Source organism: Fulmarus glacialis, unplaced genomic scaffold, assembly GCF_000690835.1.
Source record: "Fulmarus glacialis isolate BGI_N327 unplaced genomic scaffold, ASM69083v1 scaffold18607, whole genome shotgun sequence".
Classification (NCBI taxonomy): Eukaryota; Metazoa; Chordata; class Aves; order Procellariiformes; family Procellariidae; genus Fulmarus; species Fulmarus glacialis.
The window spans coordinates 10,743-25,767 of record NW_009225286.1 but is presented as its reverse complement, the minus strand read 5'-3'; the positions used below and the strand labels follow the sequence as shown (position 1 = coordinate 25,767).

General features: G+C 37.6%; 1 protein-coding gene across 1 annotated transcript in view; it reads right to left on the bottom strand.

Moving 5' to 3' along the window:
• Nucleotides 1–15,025, bottom strand: part of OGT (O-linked N-acetylglucosamine (GlcNAc) transferase) — a 22,212-nt gene continuing 7,187 nt past the window's right edge. Inside the window, exons 5-21 of the mRNA XM_009582442.1 lie at nucleotides 14,496–14,575; nucleotides 12,912–13,107; nucleotides 12,531–12,671; nucleotides 12,220–12,320; nucleotides 11,868–12,021; nucleotides 11,665–11,766; nucleotides 11,219–11,398; nucleotides 9,787–9,945; nucleotides 7,992–8,081; nucleotides 5,850–5,975; nucleotides 4,914–5,084; nucleotides 4,674–4,790; nucleotides 4,427–4,594; nucleotides 2,235–2,387; nucleotides 1,274–1,526; nucleotides 963–1,086; nucleotides 1–354 (exon numbers count right to left, since the gene is read on the bottom strand). Of these exons, the coding sequence (XP_009580737.1) occupies nucleotides 180–354; nucleotides 963–1,086; nucleotides 1,274–1,526; nucleotides 2,235–2,387; nucleotides 4,427–4,594; nucleotides 4,674–4,790; nucleotides 4,914–5,084; nucleotides 5,850–5,975; nucleotides 7,992–8,081; nucleotides 9,787–9,945; nucleotides 11,219–11,398; nucleotides 11,665–11,766; nucleotides 11,868–12,021; nucleotides 12,220–12,320; nucleotides 12,531–12,671; nucleotides 12,912–13,107; nucleotides 14,496–14,575 (2,490 nt within the window). The 3' untranslated portion in view covers nucleotides 1–179. The remainder of the gene's footprint in view (nucleotides 355–962; nucleotides 1,087–1,273; nucleotides 1,527–2,234; nucleotides 2,388–4,426; nucleotides 4,595–4,673; nucleotides 4,791–4,913; nucleotides 5,085–5,849; nucleotides 5,976–7,991; nucleotides 8,082–9,786; nucleotides 9,946–11,218; nucleotides 11,399–11,664; nucleotides 11,767–11,867; nucleotides 12,022–12,219; nucleotides 12,321–12,530; nucleotides 12,672–12,911; nucleotides 13,108–14,495; nucleotides 14,576–15,025) is intronic.

The following is a 15,025-nucleotide window of genomic DNA, read 5'->3' as shown; positions in this document are numbered from 1 at the left end:
TCCCTATCATGCAAGAAATAAGTCTGGCTGTGCTTTAATCACCATCATGTATTACTTCAGCCACAGAGTACCAGGCAGATTAAGTAGAAATGCACAGTTTTTAGCTCATCATCTCTGCAGAAGTGTTTGAGAGGCTCAGTTCCTGGAGAGTTCTGGGTGGGCACACAGACAGTTTGTCTTCATGCAGACTCACTGGCCTCTACTGGCTTAATCATGTGGTCTGGTTTGTTGCCAGCAGCATAGTGATCCCACATCTGAAGATACAGCCGCTCCAGGTCCATTGTGTACTGTTTCGTGTTGAACAAAGGACTGGATATTCTCTGCTTCCACACTTTGCCACGTATTTTTTTCAAGCTACAAAAAAAGTTAAAGCAGTCACGAGAGGTTCCAAACACTTCATAATACTGTTTACTTTTGAAATCTACTATTTTCAGCTAACCCAAAACTGCCAGCACAACTGTTTCAAAAATATCTGCTCCCTCACTTCCACCAAATTCATATTGATGTTTCATCACCTCATGATTTCTGATGCAGACCAGCATGACCACTTCAACTCAGAGGAGCTGTGACATTAACACATTAACTTGTTGCATTATCTGTACTGTGGTAGTAAAATCACTTTTTACAGCGTGATTTTAACTTGCAGTAAGTCACAAACTGCTTAATCTTCAATTTATAAAGAACAAAAGGTGAACTATGTTGCACTTTTTACCAGGTAAGAGCCTGCACAAGCAGTTTCTTCAGAACAGGTAGCACCGTTACTCAATACGGAGTGCTGTTAAGTTTACTGTAAAAGCAGAAGCTAACTGCAAAACAAGAAACCTCTAGACGAGGATTGCCTAGCTATTTTAAATATTAAAGTATCTGCAAGATTAAAACTACTGCTAAGTCTCAGCATTGTGCCCAAATACAACACTTTACATTCTTGATGTTACCACATTACGCAGTACAAGTTTGCTTACTATTCCAGATCAGTTCCCAGTTTCACAGCAATATCCTCATATTCCTGTCTACTTTTTGCAATGAGCTCAAGACAACCCAGGCAAGTAAGTTGGGAGGCAGCAACTCGTGATGCAAGAGTCTCGCCTGTAAGAAAAAAAACAAAAAAAAAACCCAAAAAAGTGGTAACAGGAGGAAGCTTATCAAGTAACATATTGCAGAGTATGACTTACTTTCCTTCTGCCTCTACAAGAGGCAAAGTTTGCTGGGCTTGCTGTTTGTTATTAAAAAATTAGTAACATTCAAACCCATCTGTTCTATGTAGGTTCCCTACCTGGCATAGTGACCATTGGAGTCCCAGCCCAGAGTACATCCATCCCAGTTGTGTGCCCATTGCAAAGCGGAGTGTCTAGACAAACATCAGCCAATTGCCCTCTCCTCACATGTTCTTCTTTGGGGGCAACAGGAGAAAAGATGATTCGGTTTTGGGAAAGACCCAAGTTTTGTGCATATTGCTGAATATTGGGTTCTCCTACAGCTGGGAAACGTAGCAGCCACAGCACGCTGTTCGGAACTCTTTTTAGGATCTATAACAAAAATAAAACAGCAAATACAGAAAGTTTGGTCAGAAACACTTCCTTTTCCGAACAAGAAATTACCGCATACCAAAATGAAGCAAAAGGCATTATCGTTCAATATTTTAATCTTCTGAGGTATAGAGCAGGAAAAAAATAGATCACCATTTTGAGTGGAATAACTAGGATTGCATTTCTAATCCCACTGAAAAAGACAACAGCTCTGAGCAATAGTTCATAGAGCAGTACTTAGAGAGTAAGTCCTGAAATTTATGATCTCATTTATTTACAGGCCCATGCTATGGAATATAAAAAAATTACCCCTCAAGTAACTCTCAGCAATACACTATAAACTGGACCTTGATACAGACGCTCAGTGCTCAGATCTACCAATCTACTAACTGCCAAGGCCAGGTATGACTTAATTGCGCAGACTAGGGAAGACCAAACTTACTTCACAATGGAGTACCAGCATACTTAAGCTGTCCAAGATGTAATTTTTCACTGGCTAGAAGCACAGATGTGATTTGAAATCAATCTAAAAAATTCTATACTCTATTAACCCTAAGTCCAGCATTATAAGGATTCAAATGGCTCAGGGTCAATGTTTTCCACAGAACAGTTACAGTTTTAACTTGCATGAAGTTTCCGCTAACTTGAACAGAACAGCTATGTTCCAGAAGTCTGACCTTAGATTTCATATTAGATACAGATACTCACATTAGCCCACATCTGTAAAGTGGAAGGATCAATCTTATACAGCTGATTAAAGTTACAGTATACAACAGCGTCCTCTGGTAAGCCATACTGAGAACGGGTAGTAACAATTATAGTTCGTGGAACTTCTTCGCCAGTTGCTGCTTTGTTGTTAATCTAAAGAAAAAAAAAAAAAAACTATTGAAACACCAAAATTTCAGGAAACAAGATTATGCCCTGTGGAATTGTCCCGAGACACACTGCAACATTTGTTAGCATCGTAAGTTACTGTAAGCATATCTTTGGCTTTATTATACAAAACCAAAATTGTCTACTTACCCATAACAAGAATTTAACTGGTATGCTTATGGATGCCACCATGTTGCAACCACCAAGGCACAAAACAATTTTCATGCCCTTGCTATATCTCCCTGAAATTCCAAGTAACTGGAATAATTGGAAAGAAGAATCATATAAAGAGCCATTACACATGGAGTCCTCCCCTCCTTAAGGTCAGTTCACTTCCTTGAAACCAAAAGTGTAATTAAGACTTCAAGGAAGAATAAAAAAGTATTTAGAAAGCAAAGGGGTTTTTTGGTTTGTTTGGTTTTTTGTGGTTTGTTTTTCGGGTTGGTTTTTTTTGTTTGTTTGGGGTTTGTTTGTTTTAAGATAAAAGACAATAGGCACAGAACAGAGAGTCAAGACTGAAGATACAGACTAATATGTAACTGGTAGACTGTAAGGAACTAACTGACAAGGAAATAATGGGAAATGCTGAAAATTAGACCATAAGAGTTACTAATGGACTTTCAAAAAAGAATGGATCTTACAGCCTTCACAAAGAATAGGAATATGCTAATAAAAAACAGCAGAGGACGAAGTTGGGATAATCAGAATACCATGCAAGAGTCTTGACGATTAGTAAAATAGAAGTAAATTTTTTTTTTTTTTAAAATAATGACAGGCAATGGTGGGATCAAAAGACAGATAAAAACATCAGTACAGATAGAGCAAAACAGGTACTTAGAGCCTTTTTCTTTATATATATATTTTACGTACTTATATATTTAAAATTCAGCTCAGTGGCAGTGTGGCCAGCCAAAATAAGCGTACTGTTGACAAACTTGACATGAATGACAATGACTCATTATCACTGACTCTGTTAGAAGATGCACAAGATAATTTAGTTCAACAAAAGTTGGTAAAAGTGCTCTTTATCCAGGCCACTGAGGAGACCTCAAACATAATGCATAGTTCTCGTCGACCTATGCCCAAAAGTAGCCAATATCAAATTAGAACAAGCACAAAGGGTTATATTAGTGTGATCAAAAGATAGAAAACCTGTTTTAGAAGTGCACTGACAGAGCTTAGATTGTTTCATCTTGGTGGTGGAGTGCTAAGACTCAGTGTCTCAGGGGACAATTTCAGAAAAAAATGCTCATAAGCTTACTGACCAAACTAAGAGATAACCTATTACCAACTTAAAGGAAAGCCTCAGCTGTGAACAAAAGAACTCATAAAAAGAAACCAAGGCATGAGATTATGGATAGAACAGTGATAATAAAAGGTCTCATAAAATGACGTAAAAGAGTCTCCTGAAGGACTGTAAACTGAGTAAAATTCACAAGTCAAAAGAGTTATACCAATGTCAAAATATGGTATTTTTAAAAAGAACTGTTCTGCAAAGGAAGAAGTAATAAACAAAACCAGTAACTGTCACTATCACTAAAATCCCATGAACTATTAAGCACTGAGAGGTGGTGGTATAGTGCATAGTTCAGAAAGATGTAAGGAGATGAATAAACATTGTTGATATAAGTGGAATAACCTTGCCTGTATTACCCAGCAATTTTTTTCTAAAGGAAAAACACAACTGAAACTGGGTAACAGCTCACAAATTCCCTGTAGGCTGCAGGCAATGAGCAAATCTTGCCTTCAGACTCTGAACAACCAAGTGCAACAACCTTTATGCAACAAGTTTAAATTTCTTTGGACTTTAAATACCTCTTGATATAACCCCTCTATCTTTGGGGGGAAGATCATCTTCCAGTACATCTGTGGCTTATAACACCTTTGCGAGTTTCCTTTAGTATGAGAACTAAACAAATCAACATGACAGAAGACAGACATTTGCTTGGAGGTTTTTCTTCCTTGTTATGTTAAAACATACAGATATAACATAAAACCCAAGAGAACAGTGTCTTGAAGTGCCTCACCTGAGTAGTTGCTAATCCATTACTGATGTTGAATCCATTGATAGTTATCTGAATTTGCCCACGATTAATCATCTCAATCACAGCTTCTGCAATTGTGTTCATAGGAATGACAGGCATACTGAGGGCAGCATTGCCATCTGCATTGTCACAACTGTCAGGACACTTCATCTAAGATAAATCATGTAAGCATTAGAGAAAGTACTAGCTTCAGTCCCTAAGACTGAACACGCAAAGGAGAAGCTCTCACCTTAACAATCTTGACATCGGGGAGGCTGTCAAGGAAAGCCTTCAAGTCAATGCCATTCAAAACAATTCTGTTATCATAAATATGACCATTGGACTTGAAATCAATGACTGCTTTTTTCTGTTTAAAAAAAAAAAGTTTTAAAAAAGTTACAAGATCCCTTACCAAGTACTATACTAAGTGCCATTTTATAAAGACAGCTATGGAAAACATCTACTTTTCTTGCCCCATCTTCCTACATACCTTCAGATGGGGGAACATGTTGGCATGGTCTCCAATAAAGAAAGTGTTTGGCATGTAAGCTAATTTCTCTGAATACTGCTCAGCCACCTCAACTGGGGAAGTTTCCTTATCTGTGATGATATAATCCATGAACAACGCCCCACTGGTTCCAGGATATCCTAGCCACATTGCCTAAAAAACGAGAAAGCAAGGCTCCAGTCACAGGTGCATTGCAAAAATAAAGGAAGTTAAAAAATCAATGCATTTTAAGTTAAATTTTCCACCTACAGATTCAAGTTCCTTCTTGTGCTTTATCAACCGAAGAGCAACCACTAACCCCAGACTTTCACTACTGAGACAGTGAACAGTTCAAGGATGTTCTAAAATTGAACCCTCAAGCAAAAGGCCAAAGTATCCAACTACATGCAGCTACAGCCAGAATACTAACCATCAGTGATTACAGCTTCTCTTAGCTGAGACAACTTCTGCAGCCTAGAGTGACTCTGATTCAGGCTTCTCCCATTCTCTTTCCATAGGCATTTCAGAAAATCCTTAGTCAAAAAAATAACTCTGACATTGATTCTGACTTATTCTAACTAGAATTTCACTAAGCCTGAAGAGATTAAAACACAACAATTCATTTCCACCATGCTTCAAATACCCTTTCTTTGTTCTCACTAATGCAAGAAAGCCAGTGGTGTACAGGAACCTCATAAAATTAAGGAGTTCTTTTGCAGAACATAGTCAGCTGCCCATAAAGCATATAAAAAACCCCAAACTATTCTGCTTCAACAGAATGATCCTATTTGTCTCACATACCCTAAGCCCTAAAAAGTCTCTCTCACTTACTGATCAACATGAGCCTTCAACATTTTTCCACTCTGCCAGAAGAAAAAGAGAAACTCTTCCTACTCACAAGTGGTTTTTTGGAGATACAGAGCCCTCTAACTTAGTTACCTGAATAGGTGCTGGTCTCAGGGCAAATAATTCATTTCGGGCTCCTTTGGTGTAACCATTCATATTAATGAGAATGTGTATCCCATCCTGATGGATGCGGTCTGCTGCTTTTCCGTTACATGGTATCTGAAGAATAAGTAAATACATAAATAAAAGTTATTTTTGTTTTCAGTCTTTCAGTAATAAACGTGGTTAGTCATCAGTGTACCGATGGGTAAATGTCAACTGCATAATTTAATTTAGGTGAGACTTAAATCTTATTACTCCTGGTTTTACAGAGGTTTAAGTCCTCAACTCAATCAAAAAAAACCCTGTTGAAGCCAAGAAAAACATAAGTTTGCTAGACACAGTTGAAGCAGTTGCTAACAGAAATTTTAACTGTAGTACTTGAAGATTGCCTCTGCACACTCAAATCAGAGGAGTGATATCTAGCGTTGCCAAGCTCAGCAAGTCATGCAGAAAAATATCACAAATGAACCAAAGAAGAAACTTCAAGCAACACTGAAACTGCCTCAATTCTTGGCAAAATCAAAACCGAAGAGGGGAACTTCACACAAGGTATTACCCCAACGACTTTCAAGAAGAACAGCAAAGCCTTAGAAATTACAGTGTCTCTCTTCCTGCCTAATACTGAAAGGTAAACAATTTTCAACAGTTTTACATTCCTCCAAGAATTTATTAGATAATTAATCATTACCTACAAGTAGATAAAAGAAAATTGATAGATGTCTCTAGTTCGGCAGCACTAAAACAAAAACTAAAGGCTAGAAACTGAGGCTATACAAACCAGAACAGTCCCACCACCACCACTCCTGTAAGGCTAATTAATGATCAAAGCTCATGTAGGGCAAGTGGTAGATTCCCAAACTAAGGTAATACAGAGAATTTACTTCGAACTGAAGATCAAGAGTGAGCCTCATCTGCTGAACTGCTCTGCAGCTACTGCTAATGCTGACTCACTGTAGAATTAATATGCACCATAAAAGTACTTCATTTTTGTAAAAAGGGAAAGCTACTTCACATTTTATAGCAGGGTAAATGCATGCACATAGGCAGCTATAAATATATCTCCGAGTGGACAACAATCTGAGTTCCTGTCTTAGTTTAACTTTCAGTAAGTTACACTGCTAATGCAATAGATCACAGCAAACTGTTTCTACCTGTTTGATCCTCCTGTACAAATCTCTAAGGGTTGCACTATAACCTAAAAATGCGAGTTTGATGCCTCAAGAATTTTAAATAAGAAAACTCAGTGTATCACTCTGGGCAAAGGAAAGAATTTTTCCTAGATAGCTGTTAAGTGCGACAACAAACATGAAATTGCTGCCCTGTTTCCCTATGACCCAGGGCTTTCAACATCCACAGCTGCAAAAGCAGGGGGTGGATGGACGGCTTTCCACAAGCATAACTGAAGCTCATTATTCTAAAAAAAAGTTTTAAAAGATCAACTTCACAAAAATCCATCTCAAAGAGCAATTCAGCTGACATCAATTTAGCGTTTTTACTTATGAGAGCAGGTTCTAAACAACATGATGAGCTTAAAAACTATATGCAAGTTTTATCTATCACCTAATCTGGGATTGTCCAGGTGCCAATCCAGTTCTGTTATTAACGTACACTGATTATCCCATGCTGCTTTAAGGTTTTGCCAGTTATCTTGAGACAGTATAAAAACTCCTTGACTTCTGTGTATACTGAAATCCCCATCAGTTTTCACAGTTTTAAAAAAAAAACCCAAAACCATCTGTAAATGTTACCAAAACAGCCTTTTGATAGAGAGGCAAAATCCCCCAATTAATCATTAAGCCTCTGTCCTGCTTCACTGGAGTAAAGCAAGCTTAAATATATTTGCAGTTGTGGCATCTTGACTTATCCATGACATTTAGATATGACTATTATCTTAAGACCTAATGGAACAGTTATTCAATATTGTTAATATTACTTTTTAATAATCACACAGAGATCACACAATAACCACTGCATCCCAGGTAAGGCATAACACCAACACATCTACAAACTCCAAAATTCAAGACTAACATCAGCCTAATTCAAGAAACGATTGCAACTAAAAATCTCAAACTACAGGCTGATCTCTTTCTTTATTTAGGTTTGCTAAAAGGTCAATGCATTGAAAAGGCTCACCTGAGATAAGTCAATGAAATGATTTGCTTCAGCCATAACTTTTACACGGAAATTTGTACCATCATCAGGACTCAGGGCATAACAGAATACCTAGAATATGAGGCACCAAACATTCAGTATCTGCAACAACTTGCCAACAAAATAACTTTGCTATAAAACATATGGTATTGCAACTTTAAATTACATTAGCAAAATTACATGTACTTTCATACAAATTATATTATATTTATTTGTGTGGCATTTACCAGTTGAGAAAGAAATCAAAAAAAAACCAAAAGGGGGCATTGGGCATTTGACACATTTGCGCCAGGCCCCGGTTTTACCCAGTTCTGGTGCTAGAGTATGGCACTGCATCTCGCACAGACATATATACAATGTTCTCATCAGTGCAAGGTAAAGTAATTTTAACAAATGGATTTGCATAAGCATTAAATTCTCTAAGAACGCCTTTTACAAGACACCTTTGAATTTGTAATTAGTGAGAATCGTAATTATGACTCAGGTTGAACAGACAAGCTAAGCCTTGGGGAAGCTTTTTAACAGATTCTTTAAACAGTGACTAGTTCTCTCCAATTAAGAAACTGCAAATGTATCTGAGAAACTCAAGGTTGACAGGTTATGTAAACAGGCATGTTAAGCTAACCTAGCACATATAGATATAGAAAAAATAGAACGATATGCAGAGAATTTATTATGTTACAGGACAAAAGCATGGTTTTAGTAAAATAATAGATAACTTCTATTTAGTGTTTAAATTAAGCTCTGTAGAGCTTTCTAAATACAGAACAAGAAAGACTGCCCTTTGTCTTGAGCTGATAAGGTTAAATGGTATATTCTCCCCATGCCCCATGTACTCAGACCACCAATTTAATTGTTTCATGAAAAAACCTGCCTCATAGTCACACTTCTGATAACAATTCAAGCATGCAGCTTTGCCACAAGGATTTCAGACTACAAAGACTTCATGACCAGGAAAAAGCAAGAAGGTAGGGGAAAAAAGCCCCAAAACAAACCAAACAAAACAAAAAAAAGATTAATAAAAAATACTTTTGAAAGAAGGAAAGACTTACAAGCTTTTACACAGATAAGCAAATTCTCATGTCTTGGAGAACAGGAGCTCAAAAGCGAGGCAATTTAAACACTCATGGGGCAAACAATGTAACTGGGAATTAGTTCTATTTACAGCCTCAAACCCTTAACATGACACCCAAATAAATATGGGACTGTCTTTAGCACTGCTAAATTGTATACGCTCCTTCTGGAGTAAGTGTAGTGTATCATTTCCTTTTGAAAAAGCAGTAGCCAGACCAATCTGAAGTTCATATTTGTAATTTCAGGTATCCCAGAGAAAAATACATGTGAAAAAAACAGCATCAGAGAGTGAACAAAAAACAGATGCACATCTGTAAATCAGAAGTAACCAGGCAGTAGTAGCTTGATGTTGAAACACATGTACTCAAAGAACAGCAGCTGAAGCTTAAGAAGTTTTCCATGAGCCACAAATCCTACCTACAGTAATTCTAAGGACAGGTATCTAATTCCCATACCTTCTAAATAACACTTCATATTGGTAAAGGAGGATGACTCAGGCTGGAGAACTCTTCAACCCATAAAAAAAAAGCCCACTAACAAAAAAAAAAAACAAACCCAAAACAAAAACCAAAAAAACCCCCCAAAAAAACCCCACCTCGAAAAAAAAATTTGCTCTTCCCTAGTTTACCTGCCTGCACCAATAAAAATGAAGTGCCACTTACAGACGTATTTAAAGCTTTAAGCATGCCATTTATATTTTTACCTCAAATTTGTCTGGGTTATGCATGCCTGGGATTGACTGCATTAGGTGTGAGGTTGGATGGTTTCCAAAATCAGAGCTCACATAGCCAATACGAAGTCGACCTTCACTGGCCTTCAAATCCTTGGGATGCTCATATGGTGGCTTGTGAAGAACATTAATCTGTCAAGAAAACATACACAACTGTTTATAAACTCAGGAACCAAAACCAAACGCTAAACAGAGGGACAAAAAAGCCCATGAGTTTGCAGAATTAGCCTTATCCCACATTGAAGTAAGTGGTCTGTGGACATCTGTTGTTTCAAACCTGCACTGGAGCCAAGCGTAACGTCCGCAAACGTCCACATCTCTGTGTTACGAGATGCCACGTACCTACATTCAGCCAAATCGGACATCACTACTGCAAATTGACATTTGTGCTTTTCTACCAGTTTATTTTTTAAGTATTCCACACCTGATTATTAAATAGACTGATACCACACTGCTATGACCAGGAAGTTCTCAATCTACAAGCCACTCGTGACCAGAACAGTATTCCTGTGAAGCACCACAGCATACTTTCTGTTCTTATGCTCGCCATCTTGCCCAGACATCAGCTTGTAGCCACTATCACTGACAGGATTATCAGGCTATTAAGACAAGCCAGTTTGAAAGCTAAATGTTAACTACTGAAGTTTGAGATCTTTACATTAGCTAATGTGACGCTTCCACTGCCTGACAGTGTATTTTCAATTATAACTGGCAACCTGCTCAAGTAGTCCGTCTCAACATTCACAAGCGCCAATAGCTATGACTCACTGGTTGAAGAGAAAAAGAAGTTGCATCAAATTTTAGTTAAAGAATTTGCCATCGACTGCAACTGCGCTCTTGGCAGCTTGAGGTGCTGTGCAGTCTCGTGGAAACGGCACACAGTTAAGTAATTACAGCAAGATAAGATATGTTTTTGGAAAAATTTATGCTACTGTACACAAAGTACTCCAAAACAGAATCACAATGAATACTAAAGTACTTCCTACTGTGATGCATCGCCCCTGTAACATTGTTGCCATCACCACTAAAGCGAGTGCATTTGGAAATCCCAGAGCCAATCAAACACAAAGCTCACACATTCCAGCAAGGATTCACTAGAGGCAACGTCAGGTTCCAAGCACTACGGATGCTGGAAAGGACCAGATTTTGAGAAATACTATCGCACAGCTGCCTGGGTCTGTTTTACTGTCAGGAAAGAATAATTTACTCACTCTGCTTTTCCAAAACACCCCTTGATGTACTTTGCAAAACTAGGTGAGTAACACTATGTCCTATCTCTCTACAGGTCAGTGACTCAGAAACTTTACAACGGCTAATACTAACTATGCGAGTATTAGATTTGCAGTAGGAACAGGCAAAACCAGAAAGTACTTCAATCACAATTGGCCTGTATAAAACTTCCTACCTTGTCCAAACACAGATTTCCGTGTCTCTCAGCAATAGCCTTCCTAAAACTGTGAGAAAGGGGATACAGCATGCTATGATGTGGGTGGACAGAAGGCAGCCTGTTTTTCTCCAGCTGATCAGCTACAATGCTAACCAGCTTCTTCATTCTTTCATCATAGTCTGTCCAGTCACAGACAATCTAAAAAAAGGAAAAATTAAAAGAATATTAATGCAACAGCTTCCTTTGATCTCTACCAGATATTTCACATGTTGAGACTAATGCTTCTTCCAAAAATGGAAGTGAGAACTTCAGTAATTACTGTTGATTACTGTGTAATCTTACCTTCTTATTTAAGACTCAAGTCTAGTCTTTACATTTAAATTAGTGATTGGTTGAGGTGATCAGGCTTAGCATTTGCTGCAGAGGAATCTTAAGAATTACAATCAAAGCCTCGTCTTCCTCACCTGCAAACAGTGGGCCAAGTTGCAGTAGGCATCTGGGAAATCAGGTTTCAGTTTCAGAGCAGTGCGGTAAGAGGCAATGGCTTCCGGTATATTCCCTGAATCCTGTGAAGACACAGAAATGAGTCAGCAGATAAAAATATACTCAGGGGAAGTACTCACAGTGCCCCATCATACTCTAAGAGTGAATCATTCACATGTGCTACCTTGTGAATAGAGGCCAGGTTGCTGTGGGCATCAGCAAAAGCTGGATTTATCTGAATGGCACGGGTGTAGCACTGTAGAGCTCCTTGAACATCCTGCATCTCCTTCAAAGTATTTCCCATATTAGAATAAGCATCTGCAAATGTGGGGCTGATTCTGAGAAACAAAGACAATACATGTTATGAACAATAAAAGCTCTTCTTCCAATGAGAAACCATGCCTATACCCAGACTTTTTGGTTTGCAAAGCAACTATCTGAATTAAAATACACTACTGGTAAGTCACTTTCTGTACAAATCTATGGCACTTCCCTGTTATGAAAGGCTGGGACTATTACAGACAGTATCCATTTACCTAATAGCTTCTTTGTAATGCATCAGAGCTTCCTGTAACTTTCCTTGCTGTTGCAGAACACTTGCTAAATTTGAATGCGCAGCAGCAAACTCTGGAAACACCTGGAAGAAAAAGAAGTAGAATCTGTCTCTCAAATGCCCCAAATAGACCATATAATAAAAAAATTGTGCATTTCTTACTCTTCTTTTTATATGACTCAGTTCTCTGAGCAGACATTCCTCCACTTATGACCGAAGAAGGAAAAAAGCTATGTCACGTTACACATTCCCAATTTTAATTCCCCACCACTCCCTCACCACATTCAACTGTACCTCAAGAGCTTTCCGATAAAGACGGACAGCTTCCTCAATATTCCCCTGTTCCCGTTTGATGTTTGCTAGATTGTTGAGAGAATCTGCATGAGTAGGACAAAGTCGAAGAGCTGTATTGTAGCATTCTTCTGCTTCTACCACCTTTAAAAATAAGGGATACTGTTAATATGGTAATATTTGTTGTAATAGCACTGTTTATGAGAAGTCACTATACAATCACTTTTAACAGGTTCAAGGTGGAGATTTGCTGAAATATTCTTCCTTATGACTAACTGAATGAGGGTAACATCCCATCTTAAGCAAGTTGGTGACACCTAGTGTCTAAAATAAACATTCACTGTACTTTTAAAAATGTTAAAAAGGAAAAAAAGTACTCCTTACACTGCCTTTCTCCTTCAAGGCATTGGCCAAGTTACAATAGGCGTCAGGAAAGTGGGGTTGTAATTCAATAGCCCTCCTGTAGGTGTCTATTGCGAGGTCTATTAGGCCTTGCTCATAATACACACAGGCAAGGTTGCCATGCACAACTGCGTGATTTGGACTCAAACTCAAGGCTCGTAGATAAGCTGCTACAGCTCTGTAACAAGAAAAAGAAGGTAAACAATCATCCACAGAGCAGCAATTATATTTACCTTGGTCATAAAAAAAAACCTACATAAAAAAAAACCTTCAAGGGATATGTATTATTAACACACACAAATCTGTCCTGTAAGATGTTACTGAAAACACAGAAGAGTACTGCCTGAATTAAAAGCCCAATCAAGGGATGAATTATTATTATGCACGTTATCTTAAAGCTATGCTCAATTCTGTAATGACTAGCAAACTAGAAGAAATACTTTGTAAGACAGGAATGTTTTCCCCCCACCTGATGCTGTATAATTATCAATATAAGTCTTCTGGGAAAAAAGTAAAGCTTTCGTCTACTTTTTTTAAACACTCTTCATTACTAGGATAAGCATGAGACCTTTGCTCCATTTTTTTCCCAGTTTATTATTCAATTGTTACAATATAAACAGTATCATATTATTCTTTATTCTCTCTGCTAACCTAACACATGTATCATGCTTTACTTACACTTCAAACTTCACTTTATTCAAAAGTGAGATCTTTAATTATATAAATGACTGACGTATTCAAATCCTATTTCTAGAAAAATCACAACAGTATACATAATAAGTAAATTCTCAGAAAGGTGATGTAAAGTCTAAAATGATGAGGAAAAATGCCCCTGTTTGGCCCATTGATTTGTGGTTAAAACAGAAATCACTGAACGATTTACACTGTGTGCAATGCAACTAGTTACAATAATTAACCCATTCCCTGCAAGCTTTTATTAAATTTGGAGCCACAAACCGCAGCCACCAGAAATTATAATCCAATTAACGGTTGCAATATGGTACACTGCATGTAAACAGCACAGCCTGGATCTTCTTCCAGAAACAAAAATAAGATTCATGTATCAGACTAGAGGTCTCAAAACAAGTTAGTTCAAAAAGACAGCAACAGCACTGCAATCCCATGCAATAACATGATGCCAACACATAACAAATACAGAATATTCAATCAGATGCTTAGCCGAATTTCAGCATTTCAGTTTGTCTTACATAGAAGGAACATTTTAGAAGAGTCAGACTTCTAGATCATGTCCTGAATCACATCATGAAAACAGAGAACTCAAGGGTTCATGCCTTTCTCGGATATCTTATCTTCACCTACCTCCAGCCTTAATTTCAAATCTATTTTCATCAATACCTTCAGAAACTCTCATTTTTAACATTTTATTAAGTACAACAAAGTAACATAAAGGAATACACGCCACAGGAATTTTTTTTTTTTTTAAATTCCAGTAAGTTGGTCTGTATGCATTTCAAGGCCATTTGCTTGATTTTACATCAGGAACCTAATTTGTATCTTGATACATCTGACAGGCCACTGACAGAGCAACAGTACTTATCTGCTTACCTGTCAAATATCCTTGCCTCCTTCAGGACATTTCCAAGATTGATGTAAGCATCCAAAAAATTTGGGTCAAGTGTTACAGCCTGAAAATATTTTTGAAGTAACAGTTTTGAGCATTAAAACAAAAACATTCTCTATGAAACCTAATTGGAGTTTTTTGGGTTTTTTTTGTTTTTTTACTTAATCAGTAACCTAGTAAGGAAGGAAAACTTAAGTTATGTAAATGAATCACAGAGCATCAAAGTTATTTATCTGTAGAAATGACAGCTACTTTCAAATTTATTCATTTGCTTACCTAGTCAGTTGCAACTACTGCAGAATAAAGTGTTAAACATTTATATCATGTTAGGCTGATCATATGTAACACTCCTGCCTACCCATGCTATGCTGCCTTTAATTTGTTTTTAGGATAGAAAACCCTAAAAAACCTGATCCATCTCCTTTATCTACTGCAAAATAAGACAGCATTTTACTTTAGCAGCCCAGGATAATAAGAGGCAGTTTCACAAGAGCGAGAAAAGAGCAAATACATC